This window comes from Nomascus leucogenys, chromosome 8, assembly GCF_006542625.1.
Source record: "Nomascus leucogenys isolate Asia chromosome 8, Asia_NLE_v1, whole genome shotgun sequence".
In the NCBI taxonomy this organism is placed as follows: Eukaryota; Metazoa; Chordata; class Mammalia; order Primates; family Hylobatidae; genus Nomascus; species Nomascus leucogenys.
The window spans coordinates 7,858,133-7,877,441 of NC_044388.1; the positions used below are offsets into that span (position 1 = coordinate 7,858,133).

General features: G+C 44.3%; 1 protein-coding gene across 2 annotated transcripts; it reads left to right on the forward strand.

The window, feature by feature from the left end:
• Positions 1-352: 352 nt before the first annotated feature.
• Positions 353-15,172, forward strand: PAQR9 (progestin and adipoQ receptor family member 9). 2 transcript variants are annotated; one of them, XM_030816704.1, is made up of 3 exons: positions 543-1,816; positions 11,178-11,237; positions 13,747-15,172. In XM_030816704.1, exons 1-3 carry the CDS (start codon positions 687-689, stop codon positions 13,772-13,774), a joined length of 1,218 nt encoding a protein of 405 aa, XP_030672564.1. In that variant the 5' UTR covers positions 543-686; the 3' UTR covers positions 13,775-15,172. The 2 variants fall into 2 exon arrangements, with proteins under 2 accessions (XP_030672565.1, XP_030672564.1); XM_030816705.1 differs by lacking the exons at positions 11,178-11,237; positions 13,747-15,172 and having other exon boundaries at positions 353-2,783.
• Positions 15,173-19,309: the final 4,137 nt, after the last annotated feature.

The window sequence follows — 19,309 nt, forward strand, 5'->3', positions numbered from 1 at the left end:
CGAACACGGCTCCCCAGTGTCCTCCAGAACGCCCGCGTGGCTGTCGGGTTTCGAACCGCAGGGCCGACTCTGGTCCTCAGCGCGCGCGCCGCCGCGTCGCCGACCAGCCTGCGGCCCCCGCATCAATCATTAACGGGGCGGCCCGGGTTGCGGCGGCCCGAGGAGGGGGATGGTACGGAACTCGAGACAGGGGACATCTCCATCCCCCAAAGCGGCCGCGAAACCCTAGCCTGGGAGGCCCCCGCCCTTCCTCGGTGCGCCCGTCCCTCCCTCCTCGCCTCGGCTCGCACATCCCCGCCTCCCGCCCCGGGGGCGGCGGCGGAGGCACCCGCACCACGCGATGCCCAGTCACCGCCGCCGCGCTGCCGCCGCAGTCAGCCGCGCCGCCGCCGCCGCCGCTGCCGCAGCGCGGGCGGCCGCGCGCCGGTAGCAGGGGCTTGGCGAGGAAGCCGCTGAGCCTTGCGCGCTCCGCGCTCCTGGCGGTCGCAGCGCTGCCTATTAATTGATTCTCTTGTTGATTTAATTTTTAGGAGCGGCTGCTCGGAGGCACGGGTCTTCTCCTAAACCTGCAGCGACGCCCCCGGCGTGGGCACAAAGCCTCCGACGGCGGCCGGCGGGGGCTGCCCAGCGCCCGGGAGCCGGCGCCAGAGGTCGCCTGCGGGCGCCCTAGCCGAGCCCCGGGCACCATGCCGCGGCGCCTGCAGCCCCGGGGCGCGGGCACAAAAGGCCCTCCGGCCCCGGCCCCGGCAGCTTCGGGGGCCGCCCGGAACTCCCTCTCTGCAGCCGCCCGGGACCCCCCAGCGTCTGCCAAGCCGCTGCTGCGCTGGGACGAGGTGCCCGACGACTTCGTGGAGTGCTTCATCTTGTCGGGCTACCGGCGTCTGCCGTGCACGGCCCAGGAGTGCCTAGCCTCGGTGCTGAAGCCTACCAACGAGACTCTCAACTTCTGGACGCACTTCATCCCGCTGCTGCTGTTCCTGAGCAAGTTCTGCCGTCTGTTCTTCCTGAGCGGCGGCGACGTGCCCTTCCACCACCCGTGGCTGCTACCGCTGTGGTGCTACGCGTCGGGAGTGCTGCTGACCTTCGCCATGAGCTGCACGGCGCACGTGTTCAGCTGCCTGTCGCTGCGCCTGCGCGCCGCCTTCTTCTACCTGGACTATGCGTCCATCAGCTACTACGGCTTCGGCAGCACGGTGGCCTACTACTACTACCTGTTGCCAGGCCTCAGTTTGCTGGATGCCAGAGTCATGACTCCATACTTGCAGCAGCGCCTGGGCTGGCACGTGGACTGTACGCGCCTTATCGCCGCCTACCGCGCCCTGGTGCTGCCCGTGGCCTTCGTGCTGGCGGTGGCTTGCACTGTGGCCTGCTGCAAGAGCCGTACCGACTGGTGTACCTACCCGTTCGCGCTGCGCACCTTCGTCTTCGTCATGCCGCTCAGCATGGCCTGCCCCATTATGCTCGAGAGCTGGCTCTTCGACCTGCGTGGGGAGAACCCCACACTCTTCGTGCACTTCTACCGCCGCTACTTCTGGCTAGTGGTGGCCGCCTTCTTCAACGTGAGCAAGATCCCCGAGCGCATCCAGCCGGGTCTCTTCGACATCATCGGCCACAGCCACCAGCTCTTCCACATCTTCACCTTCCTCAGCATCTACGACCAGGTGTACTACGTAGAAGAGGGCCTGCGCCAGTTCCTCCAGGCGCCGCCTGCCGCACCCACTTTCTCAGGTACTGTGGGCTACATGCTGCTGCTGGTGGTCTGCCTGGGGCTGGTCATCAGGAAGTTCCTAAACAGCTCCGAATTCTGCAGTAAAAAGTGAGCCTCCGCCGTGGAGGAGACTACTGGTTCGCCCATCTGTTTGGAGTTTCTGTTGTTGCTATTGTTGGTTTGTTTTCAAGTTTCGTTGTGTTTTCTTCTTTGCTCAAGGAAGGTGCTGCAAAACTATAGGGAAAAAGTTCACTGCTACAAAGGGATCCCAACCCATTGGAGGCTTTGAAGGAGGGAGGTTGGCGGGGGTGGTCAAGCGGGAGGGAGATAGTCACTTGTTCTTGCCCCTGGAGAAAATTCAGGTGATGTCTTTGTCATCCAGGGATTTCTCAAAGGCAGTGAGTAAAATCCCAAATGAAGCCCTAAAGAGTTTGCTTTTCTAATCATCCGTGCCATTGGTAATAAGGAGTAGCCCCTATGAGGTCAGGTACACAGTAAAGAGGGTAAATAGAATCCTTGGGAACTTCTGTTTCAGTCTGAGGAATGCCTGGATTTGTCAAAAGAATGGAGCTTTCTAGGAAACAGGCACAAAGACGCAAACTCAGGGCTTAACCTGCTAGAAAATGCATGGAATGTGAACACAAGTTAATTATTTCAAAATGTTTTTCAGATGTTATTTAAATAGTAATATATACATTGATTTTTCATAATTTATCAAAGCCTGTGATATGCACTGAATTTTCTTTGTCACATAGTTTTGAATTTCACAGCCTTCTGCATTGCATACACTTGAACTGGACATCAGGGGAAGCTGCTTGAGAGTTCTCAACTACTTTCTTAAACAGTGTTTTCTGAAGGCCTGTGTCATGATACAACTGTGAATTCTACCTTAGGGACTCTGGTTAAACTATTGGTGAGGAGCTCGAGTGGTTTGTGTAGACCCCAGATTTTTGTTTAATGTATTCCACAAAACCCATCCTGGTTTTTGTTTGTTTTGTTTTTAATCTTTTTCTTTCCTTCTCTACTTATTTAAATTGCCACTGGAATAAATGTGCCTTTTGAAGCAAAGTCCAAATGACTGGTCCTCAAACACAGTTTCTTACATGGGGAGAGTAGTAAGAATAAGCTTTTCTTACCTGACTGCAAATCAAGGTTTCATGGTCCATCCAGGAGGGCAGAAGATGGCGTTGGTTTCAAGTTTTTGGTAGGATTGGAAGTAGCTTATAGGAGCATGCAGAGCATTTGGGTTCCCAATAAGGACAAAGAGCCAACCCGCTAATGTAGATGTGTTCCTAATGCAGCCATGGGAGAAGTTCTAGACTGATGCCATCCATCCTTGCTTAAAATTAAAAATATAATATCCAAGAATAAACGAGGCAGTTTTCTTATGAAAGGCAGGAGCACATTATTGTCACTGAGAATTTTGAGTTAAATAAGATTACACTTGCCTAGTTAAATGCTGAAGTTTGATTTGGGTCCAGACTATGGAAATGATTGGCAGTCACCCTAAATCCTTGAAACATTCGTTAACATGTCGCTGAGATCCTTTCTAACAAACAGATTAGCCAATGTTATTTAGACATTTCTTACAAATGCTAACCTGTAATTGAGATGGCCACTCTAGATTAACACAAACCACTGAGATGACTTGTTTAAATACTTATCACACTTCCCGGTAGGTCATTTTGTTAGAAGCCAAGTAAGTCATTGAATGGGAGTTTTGTTTTGTTTTGTTTTGTTTTGTTTGTTTTGTTTCTTTTGTTTTGTTTTGTTTGGAGACGTGTGCCTTTGTTGGCTCAGCAGGAGGAGTAGGTGGTCCTGATACCCAGCCAGCTGTACCTCACTGGCTTGTAGGTGATGGAGAGCTTGCCCAGGTAGTGGTGGATCATCTTGGGCTTGATCTCCACCGCCTGGCTGAAGGTCTTGGGCAGGATGATCATGTCCCACAGGTGCATCTTGATTTTATGATATAACTTAGATCATGCATATGAGGTAGATGAACACTTACTCAGCACTGGTAGGCTGGCGCTTCTAAAACAATTGCTGGTTTTGTTTATGCTTTTAATCACTTCTCTGTAAACAGAGAAGCTCAGCACAATTCCCTGGAGGAACCGGTATCCTTGTGTGTGTTACTTTGCACATAGAAGTTCAATTTATATATGTCTATATTTAATTTAGAATCTCTTATTGAGATTGTAAATACACTTTGCACAGTTGTTGATGAGTGTCAGTGTCTCATCCTTTGTGAAGTGCAAGGAGATTCCTGTTAGGTTACAGAGGCTAATTTGTACTTACCATGGATATTATTCCTCAGCTGTAACTTAATTCATTACATGCATTCAAGGACAACTGTGGAAATCAGGATATTTCCACATGCAAATTTATTTGCATGTCGTTGTTTTTTCTGGAGCCCCAAAGAACATTGGTTTGGAAGCTAGAGAAACAGGGTGAAGCATATTATGTAGTTTCTTTGTAAAATGGGACCTCAGTTTCAGAAGGAACTTTCAGGAGGAAGACTTCTAGCAAGGATTAATGAGTTTGAGAACAATAACTAAAACACCAAATTTGTCATTTTAATTTTTTTGTTGTTCTTCCAGGTCCACAGACAGAATTCTCTTCTTGTCCTGTGTCTTTGACCTTAAGGAGAGGCCACTTAAGGATAAAATTATACTCATATCATTTTTCAGGTGATTATGCTGCATGAGTACAGTGAGATGACACACTTTTTGCCATACAGGTTTCAGCACCCAGTATGTCCCAGAGAGAATGAGGATTCACTTTCCTCTTCCCTTTGCCTTTTCCTCCGTCCACTGTTCTTTCCCATTCCATCTTTGATTTTGTAGACCACATATAATAATGACAAGAGAATATTCTAGTTGAAAACTGGTTTGGCTTCACTTCATGTTTGCAAATAGGTACCATATACACTAGTCAAAGCCAGGGATGATTTGTTAAACTATACAGTTTATTTGCTAAATTTGCTAAATTTCTTGATGTTTTAGAAGCAAATGTTTACTTTGAATCTCCCCATTTGCATGGAACTATCCAGATTTATTACATATTTCAAGGTAATGTGGCAATTAGAACAATATATATTTTAAAATATTTTTCACACTTTCCATTTTGCCACATTAAAATTCAGTTTTACTTTATTGTGTTCAGCTGTTTGAAATGTAGGACAAATTGTAAATAAGAATTCACTCCATTATCTATGTACAACCTATTTTGGCAGTCGAATTTTGAAGCATATTATGTAATATGTTTCATTTTTACTTGTTAGTCATGACCTGGATGACATCTCAAGGAGCAGCGCCATAGAGTCATGCCTGGAAAATGAAGGTGTTTGACTTCAGTGCCTGTCACCCCGTGGGTTGGTCTCTGGGGCTGACTCAGACTGACTTCGTTGGCTAATGGGGTTCCTTTCTTCCCTGCCGTTCTTGTAGCTCAGGTGAAGAAGATGACCTTCCCAGAGAGAGGAAATGAGTTCCTCGGTCATGTCATGACTGGCTTGTAAAAATAAATGTGAACTTTTCCACTAGCCATACACTTTCTATAAATAGCCCAGGGAGAAAGTATGGGGCCACAGAGCTGGACAGAGTGGCCTTCATATGTTTCCATTCATAAATCCAGCTTGTAAGTGCTTGCAGTCAAAAGACACTTTAGCCTAATTTATAGTGATACTTCATAGGAATCATTTCTAAAAATGCAAAATTTTGGGACAGAGGTGATTTATATCATTTTTTCCTGATTTGGTGCCAACTCTGAGGACTAACAGCAATAATAAACAGGAATTTTTATCTTTAAATCTCTTCATAACTTTAATTAATCTGCACAAAGCTATAATAGGAGACAGGTATGGTGGGAGTTATCTCCATTTCAAGGCTTTATAGTTGGTCCAAGGTGACAGGATTAAGTTTTCAAACTGGCATTAGAATGCGGAGACCATTGTGTGCTCAACTGTGTTTACTAGTTTGCATGGCTGTGATGCCTGGCCAAGCACACAGACACTAATTGGAAAAACAGGTATAGATACAATCCCTTAATTGACTAACTTTAAAATTGAGCAAAGTAAGATATGGCTGTCTTTGAAATTAGATCAAAATAACTCAAATAAAATGTTATCAGCCACTTAAAATGGTTGTTACCATCTTGTTCTTCAACTGTTGAAGTTTACCTCTGCTGACTTCACTCTGTCAGCATTCTTTGAGCTGTTCATTCATGCACTCGTATCATACGTTTCATGATCTTTGAGCACCTACTGTGTGTAAAACACTGGGCAAGGACCCGTCCGTATTATTACAGCCATTACCCTTTTGTCTTCTGGTGGAAGAGAGAAGCCCCAGAAAGTCTCTCTGGCCGGGAACCAAACTCTGACCTTGGCTGTAGGTAGAATGCTGTAAGTCCCTGAGTTTGGGTCTCTTCTTTTGCTAGCATAAGTGCAATCCATAGAATCTTATTTCTGTTCATGTGCTGACTTCCTCAGCAACCAATCTCTTTCTTTTTTCTTTTTCTGTGTGCTCCTAGGCCTATTGTTAAAAATAACTTGAAAATGTAATGTACAATCCAGATGAGGGAACAGTCAGCATATGTACAGAATTGAAAAACTTATCACTTATATTATGAAAACACTAATAATGATAACTACTGGAAGATTGATAGTGTATTCATACTATTATGAAGAGTGGATCATCCAAAGTGCCTAAATTGTGATGTCTTTAAGTGTCTGAATTTTATAGTGTAATAAAACCAACCAACCACATACATAAGAAGGTAAATGGTTAGATCTCCAAAATTATCTGAGATTAACTAATGCTCTCTAGCCTTTTAGCATCTTTGTGTTGTAACTTATGAAACATGTCTTAGAAAACATTAATCTGCAGGAAATCATTAAAAAGTGTCAGATGTAAAAAAGATAGGAAGAATGCACGGGAAGGGGAGAACAAAGAGGATTAGAGTCAAACAGTCAGAATGGGGCAGCAAGTTCAACTGTGCAGTTAGCCCGAGTTAAATTTTGTCCTTAGAAAAGCATGTGAACTCCCAGGGTGTTAGCGTTCGAGTAGACAGGCAAGGAATTCTGTCTGTCAGCTTAACCACATCTTGTTGCATTTGACCTAAGCACGAGTGTCCAGGTATATTTTGGACATTTTTTTTGAGTGGTACATTTATCTCCTGGCTTAAAGTCCTTAATTTGTTTCCGTAAAATTACGACAGAGGCAAAAAGGCATTACGGGATAGCATCAGCCAATTGTACATCACCTTTTGAATCATCTTCTTGAAGGATTGCCAATATTCTCTGACATACATCACCTGACAAAAAGCAAACAAGCCTAGACAAACTGAAAAAGGAAGCATTCAGTGGTTGAAGCTGAGCACTACTGTATTCTTTTGTGAGAGGCCACACGTTTTCTTATTGAAGATTTGGCTTCTTCAATATTGTGAATAATTATTTCTTAATTGTGAAAATGGATGTCAGTTCTTCATAGTCACCCTTCCAAAAGCTAATACAAATTTCTGTTGTTGTCATTTAAAAAAGGATAACTGTATTGCATTTCTGGTTTGCAGGTTTCTAACCAGTTTGTAGGCATTTTTGTTCTAGAATGGCTTCTTAAGAATCTGTGAGCAAGCTGCAGAATTAGAGTGTTTATTTATAGGTCAGGGGCCAAGAATGCTCATTTAGCTGTTAATTGTGGCAGGATGTGACTTTTGAAAGCTCTGAACATATACCTATATGCAACAGTATGCACACTTATTTACTATTTAGCTCAATGGAAAAACAGCCTGTTCTTTGAGCTTTTGAGAATGTTTCCCAATGTATTGTGCTTCTAAATGTAATGCACTCGCTTTAATGCTTTTGTTCTCAATCAGTCTCTGGAAGCTATTCCAAACATGGCATTTCTCAAGGAAAATTTCTTGAATGTGCAAAATTATTCTCCAATGTGTAAAAGTGACAGGCCACCTTTCCCTCATGCCTTATACCTCCACCCAAAATACGCAATAAGCACTCAAGGCAGAATGGGGGGTCTTCAGGTGGCCATTTGGCCATGCTGTAAAGATGGCCCTGCTTCTCCCAGTTCGCCATGATATTGGAAGGACACTGTGTAAATAAACTCTTGTTTCTAGATAAAGCATGGGGACACAATTTCACTTCTTCTTAGTTCCATCTCTAGTTGGAAAGCATAATCTGTTTTTAATATGCTGGATGCAAAAAATAAAATTCATGGGAAAATTTTTTTAAAAAGTATTTTAATTTTATATTTGTAAAGTTTCTAGTAGACATTTGTTTGTAAAAACAGGCCTTAGCACATAGGTGAGAACCAGAGCTTTTTGGAAAGACTCATCTTTATCCGGGGAGTTTAATCACCTTGAGCTCTTACCCAAATGATAAAGACCTAGTAGGTCTTTAAAAATGTAAATAATGTATAGTTTAAAGAAGGATACAAATCATTTTTTAAAAAAGAAGAAAACACATGAGATAGGTTTTAGGGGTGTCTCATGGCTAAATTTAAAAGTCTTTTTAAAAATTCTGGTTAGAAACTTTATTAAATTCCCTCTTCCAGCAAAACCTAGCACAGAAGGTCTACTTTTCGAACAGGCTAGTTTTCTTTTCTGGAGGCTATGAACAAAATTATTCTAGCCAATCAGCTGAGTACCAAGGCAATAAAGAGGTGAGGCACCTTTCACTTTGATGAGTTTATAAGCATGGTGAATAACATAGCCAATAAAATGTATAGCCCTGGAACTCTGTCCCTTGTTTCTTCAGAACAGAAAGAAGAATAAGCCCCATGCCATCACTATATGGACTGGGAAAAGGCTTTCTGTGTTTCAGGGCTGGGGGAGGATTCTGTGGCTGCTTTTTTTTTTTTTTTTTTTTTTTTTAATTTGTATAGACCATGTGGTCGCTCTGAGCTCTCTTCATTTCAGCCGTCTCCCAGGCCATTTTCACTACCCTTGAAACTTCACTTTCCACATACCCAGCTTGAAGAGAAAAGATTTCTAAAAGGATTCCATGTGTATTTAGGCCTTCTCCAACCATCTGCCTTATGAGGTTCACCCATTTCCAAACTAAGGTTTTAAATACGGTGACTGTTCTTGGATTTGCAAGAAGGTACAACCAGCAGGTCCCCTTTTGCAGTAAAGGGCATTATACTTGAAGGGCCATACTCATTTTTTCCTCAGGTCAGAGGCAGAGGGAAGAGTTAACAGTGATCAAATAGAGACCTTCATGTGTCTGTTTTTTGTTTTTGTTTTTAAGTTCATTTAAGGGTGATGACGGAGAAAGAAGGGAGTAAAAATGATGCGGGCATAAATAAATTTTTCCCATTACTTGCCAGATTCATTCTTTTTAGGCTACCCTTACTCCAGTCCTTACCTACATCCTAAAGAACTGTATTTAGCTAGCAAGAGAGGCATTCTCAGGGTATGTGAGCTTCCAGGCACGGACTAACATGTGGTTTCAAATCAATAGTGTATTCTAACAGAAAAGCATTACTTTATCTTAATTCTCCATTATGTGATAAAATAATCTATAGAAATAGGTATCACTTTGGCCAGTTCTGTGCATGTAGCTGAAAAAAAAATGTGACACATTTCTGTTGTATGATTTGCTATGATTTTGGTTTCCTGAGACATTTGTTCCCTACAGTCTTGAATATGAAATTCTGTGTAAATATTGTAACTATGCATTTTTGCTGAAAAACAAATGTATGAAATAATAAATTATTTGTAAGCACAGTGTTTAGGATCGTAACCATCTGTGCATGTCCAACAGTTATCTTTCAGCAACAGGGTATTCCTAAATTAGCAGTAAAATATTCATAACACTAATAAACACGATAAGAAAAAACATTACCCTTTTCATAAAATTCAGCAGGCAGAAGGCAAGAGTATAAGTTTATCCTGAAGAAGCACCCTTAGTATATTACTTTTTTATAATATTAGATAAATTAAAAAGAAAATTCATGTGTTACTTTGAAGCCATATCTTCTAAGAAAATACTTGTATAACCCAGGTTATGAAATGTTTTCTTCCACCTTTCTGTTTTTCAAAAGCATATAGGGTCCATGGGCTTCTGTGCAACACATCTTGTCCGAGAACCTTGGTGATGTGTGTGAACTTACAGTATCTCTGTCCCAAAAAAACCCCAGCAAGGGAGATCCAACTTCAACTCTTAAACTCTGTGGTGATGGCTACGTCTTTAAATCATGTTGATTATTGTTTCGGAGGTTTTTGGTTATCAGGAACAGAAAACTCTCAGGAAGGAAGAAAAGGTTTCTAGGAGGAGCACTGGGGAGTGCACATAGCTGACCACCCAGGCCTCAGGAAGGAAGGGAGCAGGCAGTGCTCGAGATTCTGGTGAGAAACTCCTGCCTCTCCAGGGCTCTGCCACCAGCTTAACTAGCTTCAGGGCACTGCCACCAGATGAGCCATGGTCAGCTTTTTCCTGGCCTCGTTGTGTCTGTCCCCAATTCAAATTCCTGGAAAAGAGTATCAGATTGGCCTACCTGAGGTCACATGGACTCCTCTAGCGACAAGGTGTGGGTGCCTGTGATTTGAGCCCTTTCCAGAACCACATGGAGGGTGGAGGTTAATTCCCACAGGAAGGGATGATGGGCAGACAAAAACAACAGCTGTCTACTTCATCCAACCCATTGGCTGTCTGGTCCACAGGCATTCCACTATAATCCCCACTCCTGAGGAGTGTGTGGACAGAGATCGTGGGAGACTGGCGGATTGAGCCATGCGCACTATGTAAAGTGCTTTCCAAGCCAAGTGTCTTACCAGTGTGGGGTCCCTGTTAAAGCTCCGGAGCATGTGGAGAAGGAGGGAAAAAAACCATGCTAACAGCCCAAAACAATAGCAAGCACAGCCCAGCCCCTAGCTGGCTAGCACACACTCTCCTTTTTTATATATGCTTTTCTTAATGTAATACAACTTATTTGTACCATCGAAGCACTCTTGTCCCCTTTCCCAAAGACAACCCAAAGCTGCCTTCACTTAGAACAGCAGCAAACTTCCAGCACTCAGGTTCTCCATGTGAATGAAGGGAATTCCCTTTATTCAGGTCAGGATGTGGCTAAATAAGACATTCAGCCACCCCCAATTCACTGTAGAAAGGTGGAGAATTGGCTAGCTGAGAGACAAACTCCCACCCCGAATAGCATACCATGTCTAATGGCGTACTGTGCCACCAGTATATGGCAGCCATCACCTCCTGTGGCCTAGGATGGACAAGGCCTCCACCAGCTGGTAGTGGAATGAGTTCTTCAGGTTCTGTGTGCGGGGAGGATCTCTGTCTACCTTGCTCCAGGGCCACTCCTAAGAGGGCCACTCCATCTGGGCTGTCTAGTATCTCTTGAACCTGTGCCAAATATCTGCTTGTTTGCGTTTAGATTCACATTCCCATACTTCCCTTCATCTGCTCTGTATTGGAGCTGATTCTCAGCTCTCTTGCCCTCTGGCTTTTTGTCAGGTCCTGCCAAGGGGACAAATGGTGGAACATTGGATTGGAACAAAAAGCAGCAGAAGGCAGGTATTTTTTCCTGTCCCTCCCGACTCTTCTGGTTTTTTCCTGGAATCCTCAGCCCTGGCTACTACTAGCAGTCACAGTGTAATCCTGAGGGAAGACAAGATAAGAAGAAAGCCAGAACATAGAGTGGGGCCAAAGAAAGTATTTCACAAAGGAAGCCTTGATCAAACTGTGCTTGAGGTCCACACACCTTTGGACTTTTCCATGTGAGCCAATACATTTCCTTCATTTCACAATTGAATTTAAGTTATATTTATGCCTTATAATCAGAAGTATCTTAACAGATCCATAAAATTTGCTAACTTCTCAGCCATATATAACAGGAGTTGCACAGCTCCCATCCCACCATGACTGGGCCAGTCCCACATTTTAGAATCTACCTATTAGATATTTGTGATACTTCATTTTTTAAGTACAGATATGCTGTGTTAGGACTCAAAGCTACCCAGTGACCCCGATGTGATGCCTGAACTGCTCTCTCCCATTCTTTATTGCAGATATTTCAGATATCTGACCCTACCACTCCCACCCTCTCCTCAACTCTCTGATCTTACCACTTCCCACCTTTTCAAGAACCACACTCTATTACACATTGTTCTCCTGTATGTTCGTCAACTACTTCTACTCAATAGGATTCCTCCTACAAGAATTTAAAAATGTACTACTAGTCTCTCCCACCTTCTAAAATGAGAAAGTCACCCTCTCTCCACTATGTCACACTCTAACAACACCCCCCCCCCTTCTTTTTCACAGCCAGGCTTTTTTGAAAGAGTGGTGCACACCGCCTTTGTTTTTGTACCTCCCACTCACTCCTTTACCCACTGCATTCTGGCTTCATTAAGCTCACTAGAATGATTCTTCTAAGATTTCCATCGGCCTCCTTGTTGATGGATAGACATTTCTGAGATCCTCTTTCCCATTCTGTTCTCTTTGAAACACTCTTCCTTTTGCCTCTGTGACTTTTGTACTACTCTTTTACAATCTCCTCTACTGATTTTCATGCCTAACATCAATTTTCTCAAAGAGTGAGCACAGAGCATCTATACCGGTATAGTTGAAGGACTTTGGTCAGTGGCTTCCTGGTTCTGCCACTTTCTGTCAGCTTTCCTGCTCAATTTAGAGACATTCTAATTCTTGTTCAGAAAACCTTGAGTCTACTCCTGTAATTCTTCTAGTGAGTTTGTAAGCCAACCAATGCCTACTAATAAATCCCCTTTAGCACCAACTAGCTTGAATAGATTTTGTTGTCTGCAATTGACCCCAAACTGATATATCAGGTAAGCAGAAAAGGATGGTGAATGCTCTTTATTCCCCAAATCAATCATTGGCAAGTAGTCTACTGGGCCTTGAATTTTTTATCTTTAATTTTCCTTGGCAAAACAAAGTAGGTTCTGAATCAGACAGCTACTTCAGAGAGTTTGGTTCTATTTCAAAGCAAAAAAAGAAACACTAGGAAAATCATTACCTAGGAATTTTTTTTCCATAATGTTTACTTAAAATGGGTAAAGGGAGACACAGTATGGATACTTAGAATACATGTCAAATGAAAAAGTCTGAAATAAATCCAGGCTGGGTTCAGTGGTTCATGCCTGTAATCCCAGCACTTTGGGAGGCCAAGCAGGCGGGTCACTTGAGGCTAGGAGTTTGACACCAGCCTGGGCAACATAGCAAGACCCCATCTTTATAAAAAATTAAAAAATAAAAATAAATAAAATAAATCCTATGAACAATAAGTGGTATTCTCATGTATCAATGTCATCTATATAATGTTCATATAAAAATTCAACCCCTAATAACCAAAAATTCACTAAAGAATATTCAGAATTCTGGCCAGGCGTGGTGGCTCACTCCTGTAATCCCAGCACTTTGGGAGGCCGAGGCGGGTGGATCACAAGGTCAGGAGATCGAGATCATCCTGGCTAACACGGTGAAACTCCGTCTCTACTAAAAATACAAAAAACTAGCTGGGCGTTGTGGTGGGTGCCTGTAGTCCCAGCTACTCGGGAGGCTGAGGCAGGAGAATGGCGTGAACCCAGGAGGCGGAGCTTGCAGTGAGCTGAGATTGCGCCACTGCACTCCAGCCTGGGTGACAGAGCCAGATTCCGTCTCAAAAAAAAAAAAAAGAATATTCAGAATTCTAACATTGGGTGAGAATCCTGTAAGTGTTTGATCTAAAAAATTAACTGTGGTCCTCCATTCCAGTGGGGAATGGCCAGAGTGAGTCAGGATCTCAGCGCTGCTTGGTTTCCTCTTTCCCCGGACAAAGGTGTTTATCCCTGTAACGCATTCCTCTGCTTCTGCTAGCAGTGCCCTGAATTTCCTTTGAGGAATAATCCCTCCTACTGAAGCTTGGTGGGACTGCAATCCAAGGTAGCCCTGCAAGCCCAGAGTTTCTCTCAATTCTTTATTCTCCATGACTTGCCTGCACAGGTCTTCATAAAATTCTCTGAGCTACCCCATAGCTTTTCAATACATTATTTCCTTATTTTTTGTTCCTTTTTCCCATCTTAAGTTCATCGGAAGGTTCCAATTTCCTGTAATGAAAGAATATTGACTGAGGACTTAGAGTTTCCAGTATGGGATGTAAGGAACTTGGAAGTTGTCATTCCATTTTAACAAGTGAAAAGTTGAACTGAAAAATCAACAACCCTTCTTGGGTCCATCAGAGACATGAAGTCACAGAGCAAACTGCTGCTCCCAAAAATTGGAGAGACAAACAGGTAGACACAGAGAATCACAATTTAGCAGAGCAGGAACCCACAAGAAGAAATTTCTTCAAGAACCAGTACCAAGTTCTTTTGTTCCCTATGCATCATGACTAGTTTCCAACAAAAAATTACAAGGCTTACCAAAAGGCAAAAAACACAGTTTGAAGAAACAGAGCAAGCATGAGAACAGGCTCAGATATGACAGGGATGTTGGAATTGTCAGGTTGGGAATTTAAAATAATTATGCTAAAGGTTCTAATGGAAAAATAAACAATATGCAAAAACCAACAGATAATGTACAAAGAGATTGAAGTTCTGAGAAAGAATCAAGCATAAATGCTAGAAATCAAGAACATTGTGACAGACATAAAGAATGCTTCGATGGGCTCATTACTAGGCTAGACCCTGCTGAGTAAAGAATCGGTGAGCTTGAGGCTATGTCACTAGAAACTTCTAAAACTGAAAAGCAAAGAAAGAAAGACTAGAAAAAAATCAGAAGAGAATATTCAAGAATCGTGGGGCAATTACAAAAGGTGTAACCTACACTTAATGGGAATACAAAAAGAAGAAAGAGAGAGGGGAACAGAAGGATATTAACAAATAAACACCCACTCAAACTCTGCAGCTTGAAAGGAAATGATATTCCACATAGAGACAAGACTTTTGAATTACTTATAATTTCTTTCTCTCTTCTCTTTCTCAGAAGTCCACTATCAGTTTCTGACCTCCAAAAACTTTTTTCTTAAGAGCTGAAAAAATTCCTAAAATAAATGGAAGATTTAAGGAAACTGATTAACTTTGCAATTTATAAATAAATTTTAAGCCATAGGATTAATAAGAGGTTTCACATCCTGCCTGCTCCCATAATGTCCATTCTCTCTATCTTGATCCTTTGCAGTTGTAAAAATATATGTGGAAAACTGAAAGGTGGGCAGAAGTGAACATTTATTAGTACAAAATGTAATTCTCTAAGAGCTACTTTACTACTTCAGGATGACCTGAGTGAAGCTAATGGCCTAGTTTTTACTCCAGCGCTTATTAATTCAGTGCTTGACAGCATTAGTTCATCTCTACCTCACTATCTATCTGTTTTGAGGGTAGGATCTATAAATATCAGTTTAGAGTTCTCTCAGATTCTTACTTTAGTTGCACAGAAATGTCATAAAGTACAAAAGGAAACAGGTTTAAGGAAATAAATAATTCTACAGATACATGTAATAAGCCAACTATAAGAAGATCATGTCCCAGTTCTCGCCTGTTGTTATCTTTATTTTGGTTTGATTTTTTTGTTTTGATTTGATTTTTTTACTTTTGATTTTGGTGTTTTCTTTTTGCCAAGCTCCTAGAGAAAGCATCCGATATAAAAGCTAGCAGATGTGAAATCCTGCCAGAAGCCCCTCACTTTGATTTCTGGCATTACCTATGTCTTGCCAAATGTAAAGCTTGTTAATATATGGGTGCCAATTTGTCACATAAACACGTAAGGAGATCCAGGGCCAGTGGTATAAATCATGGTGCCTTGCCATGAAACCTGGCTACAATGAACTTAAAGAGAACAGCTTAAAAGGAAAAGCTGGCCGGGCGCGGTGGCTCATGCCTGTAATCCCAGCACTTTGGGAGGCCAAGGCAGGTGGATCACCTGATGTCGGGAGTTCAAGACCACCCTGATCAACATGGAGAAACCCCGTCTCTACTAAAAATACAAAAACATTAGCCAGGCATGATGGCGCATGCCTGTAATCTCAGCTACTGAGGAGGCTGAGGCAGGAGAATCGCTTGAACCCGGGAGGCGGAGGTTGCAGTGAGCCGAGATCGCGCCATTGCACTCTAGCCTGGGCAACAAGAGCAAAACTCAGTCTCAACAAAAAAAAAAAAGGAAAAGCTCGGAGGTGGGCGGGGGGGGGTTCTTGGCATCAGGTGGCAACTCTACCACCTTCTCTCCATTCAACTGTTTGACAAAGTCATTTTAGTCCCCAGGCCACCATTTGCGCTATTGTGGCAGGGGAGCTGTCCTAGAAGGATGAGTCACAGCCACGCTGAGTCAGACTCAAGTATGGCGAAGATGAGGTTCTCCCCTTGTTCTTGGGCATAACAAAATTGGGCTTATCATACGAATACCAGAGTACTTTTTTAAAAAATAAACCTTTTTCTCCTGGTCCTCGCTGTCCAGTCTCGTAACTGGTTTTGATAGACATCTGCCAAGCTTCAGTGTCACTTGGCTGCCACTAAAAGCGCTGGTGATTATTCACAATCTCCCGTAAGTCATCTCTAACAGGAAACAAGTGCCATCCTGAAAAATGGGACGGTGAATCTGGAACAGCTGCCCAGGTGTTCGGAGCATCTTAGGGTCCAGCCTGGTCCTTGTGTCTTGGTGCACTGTCCCCACTGTCCTTGCGGTGGACACAGAGTTGGATGACTGCCCAGGCAGGCAACCTTGTGGAGGGGCAGTCTGAAGTTCCTTATAGCAGGGAGGAAAAAGCGGGACCTCCAAGATGGGGATGGGGGATTCTGACATTCCAGTGGTCACACACACACACACACACACACACACAACTCAGAAACACCCTGGTCTGGTCACCGTGAGATGATCTCCAAGCTGTAAGGGTTCCCAGAAAGGACCCTTTGAGAACCATGAGAGAGCTGAGGGGAACTGGGCACGGGCTGTCAGGAGTGGGGACAAGCAGGAAAATGGCTCAGGCTGGACTCCCGCAGGCCGATGCAGGCTCAGATATGCAGCCCGCGGGATGTCGTGCTTTCCAGGGGCGGGAGGCGTGGCAGGGGCTGGGGCGCCTGGAAAGCCTGACTCCTGGGGCAGTCCCTGAGCTCCTCGGTCGCGTGCAGGTAGGTCCGACACAGCTGGGCGCGGGCGGCAGGGTCGGCCTGGGAGTCTGCTTGGGTCTCGGGGAGAGCGCGGGGAGGCCGGCATGGCAGGGCGCTGCGGCCTCGGAGGGGCAGCCAGGCAGGCGCCGAGAGGACGCGAACTCGAGGCCTCCAGCGGCGCAGAGGAGAGGGAGTAGGCGCCGGGCTGGGCGCCTGCCCCTTCCTCCTCCTGTGGCTTCTTGTGTCTTGCACGGGCGGATCTGGAATGGGTTCGACTTCTCGCGCCGTTATTTCATCCTCTTATCACCTTAGGCAACCTACTCTGCCTCTCATCCTCCATTTCCTCATCTGTAAAATGGAGCGGGAAGTATTTCTTACTTCACAGTGGTATTGTCAGAGGCTTTTGAACCAGAGCAACTCCATCTTGAATGCAGGAGGCTGGGCGAAATAAGGCGGAGACCTACCGGGCTGCATTCCCAGGTGGTTAGCCCATTCTAAGTCACAGGATGAGACAGGAGGTCAGCACAGGATACAGGTCATAAAGACTTTGCTGATAAAACAGGTTGTAGTAAACAAGCCAGCTAAAACCCACCAAAACCAAGGTGGCAATGGGAGTGACCTCTGGTCGTCCTCACTGCTACACTCCCACCAGTGCCATGACAGTTTACAAATGCCATGGCAAAGTCAGGAAGTTACCCTATATGGTCTAAAAAAGGGAGGCATGAATAACGCCCCCCCGCCACGTTTAGCATACAATCAATACATAACCATAAAAATGGGCAACCAGCAGCCCTTAGGGCTGCTCTGCCTATGGAGTAGCCATTCTTTTATTCCCCTACTTTCTTAATAAACTTGCTTTCATTTTACTGTATGGACTTGCCCTGAATTCTTTCTTGTATGAGATTCAAGAACCCTCTCTTGGGGTCTGGATCGGGACCCCTTTCCAGTAACAGTATGAGGATACAATGAATGGATGTAAAGCAATTTTGCCCCACACCTGGCACACCGTAATTGTTCAGTACATTGTAGCTAGTGTTTTTATTAGCTCAAACTCTTTAATTTTTGTAGAAATGGGGATCTCACTTTGTTACCCAGGCTGGTCTCGAACTCCTGGTCTCAAAGAATTCTCCCACCTCAGGCTCCCAAAGTGCTAGGATTACAGACAAGAACCATTGTGCCCGGCCTAGGTCAAACTCATAACACACCCAATCCATGAGGATCCGAGGGACCTGTGTGCAAGAACTGGATTAAGATTTTCTCTCTAGACCAGCGATGTCCAATAGAAATATAAAGTAAACCATGTATGTATTTCGTTAATTTTCTAAAGCCACATTAAAAGTGTAAAAACAATTGGATGAATTGAATTAGTGGAATTATAGGTGTTAACCATGTTAATTTGTTTCAATCGTGAGATAGTGACAGGGTTGTAGTGCTTATACTTAGATTGAGTGCTAGAAATGTTGGTAATGAGGAATCCAGCGAAGATACTGCCTATTGTTAGGTGTTTAATTGATTTTAGTAATATGTTTTCTTTAAGCAACTATATCCAAAATATCACTTCAACATGTGACATTAGCCACATTTCAGGAGCTTCAATCTCCCCTGTGCTAGACAGCACAGCTCTGGATATCTCTTCCCTAAGATCTCTGTGATAAGAGACGGACAAGAGACAGGGAAATATGGGGTAGAAGAGAATGGTTCCCCAGCAAAGGCCCCACCCTTAAGCCTGGAGACTCTCAGCCCTAAGTAGGAACAGGCATTTCTGTTTTTGTGCCCCAAAAGTTACCTTTTGGCCCACGATGCTCCCCAGTCCTGTACCCATAGAAACCCCAAACCCCAGGCTCCAGAAGCAGACCAGCCAACAAGGAGACAGGGAGACAAGCAGACGAATGGCGTGGCAGAGAAAAAGAAGTGGAGGAACATCTGAATGCCAAGAGTTCAGCTAGGAGTGGTCAGAGAGGAGTTCGACCGCTGAATGGCGAAACTCCAGACGACGATCATCTTCCCACTCCATCCCCCTTACACCTCCCCATCCATCCTACCGAGAGCCACCTCCACCGCTCAATAAAACCCTACATTCGTCCTTCAAGCCTGTGTGTGACCAGATTCTTCCAGGATGCTGGGCAAGAGCTCGGGATATAGAAAGCTGTCACCCTGGCCCTTTGCCCTTGCAAAAAGGCAGAGGGTCCATTGAGCTGGTTAACACTTAAGCTGTCCGTGGACAGCAAGACTGAAAGAGCACTGTAACACTGGGAGCACAGGCACCCACCCCAGACACTACCACAGGGCCAGAGCCCAAAGCACTTCCCCTGGCTCCTGCACCTACCTGTCTGCATGCTGCCATTCCTGTCAGGGGTTTGAGCAGTGGCAGTAACCAAATAGGCAGCCACAACCCTGCTGCACATCCTGCAGGTGGATCAGAGAACTCTCCCATTTCATATGAATGTCCAGCTCCTTTCCACCATTTGGATCTCAACTCAAATGTCACCACCACCTTTGACCACTTATCTAAAGTAGGTTCCCCTTCTCCAGGAGCTGTGGCTCCTT

Bases quoted from the DNA above. Each gene is read 5' to 3' on its own strand.
- PAQR9 (XM_030816704.1), top strand. From the start codon at position 687: ATGCCGCGGCGCCTGCAGCCCCGGGGCGCGGGCACAAAAGGCCCTCCG. The intron at 1,817-11,177 runs GTGAGCCTCCGC...GCTTTTTGTCAG, and splicing joins TCCGAATTCTGCAGTAAAAA to GTCCTGCCAAGGGGACAAAT. The intron at 11,238-13,746 runs GTATTTTTTCCT...TCCCATCTTAAG, and splicing joins CAAAAAGCAGCAGAAGGCAG to TTCATCGGAAGGTTCCAATT.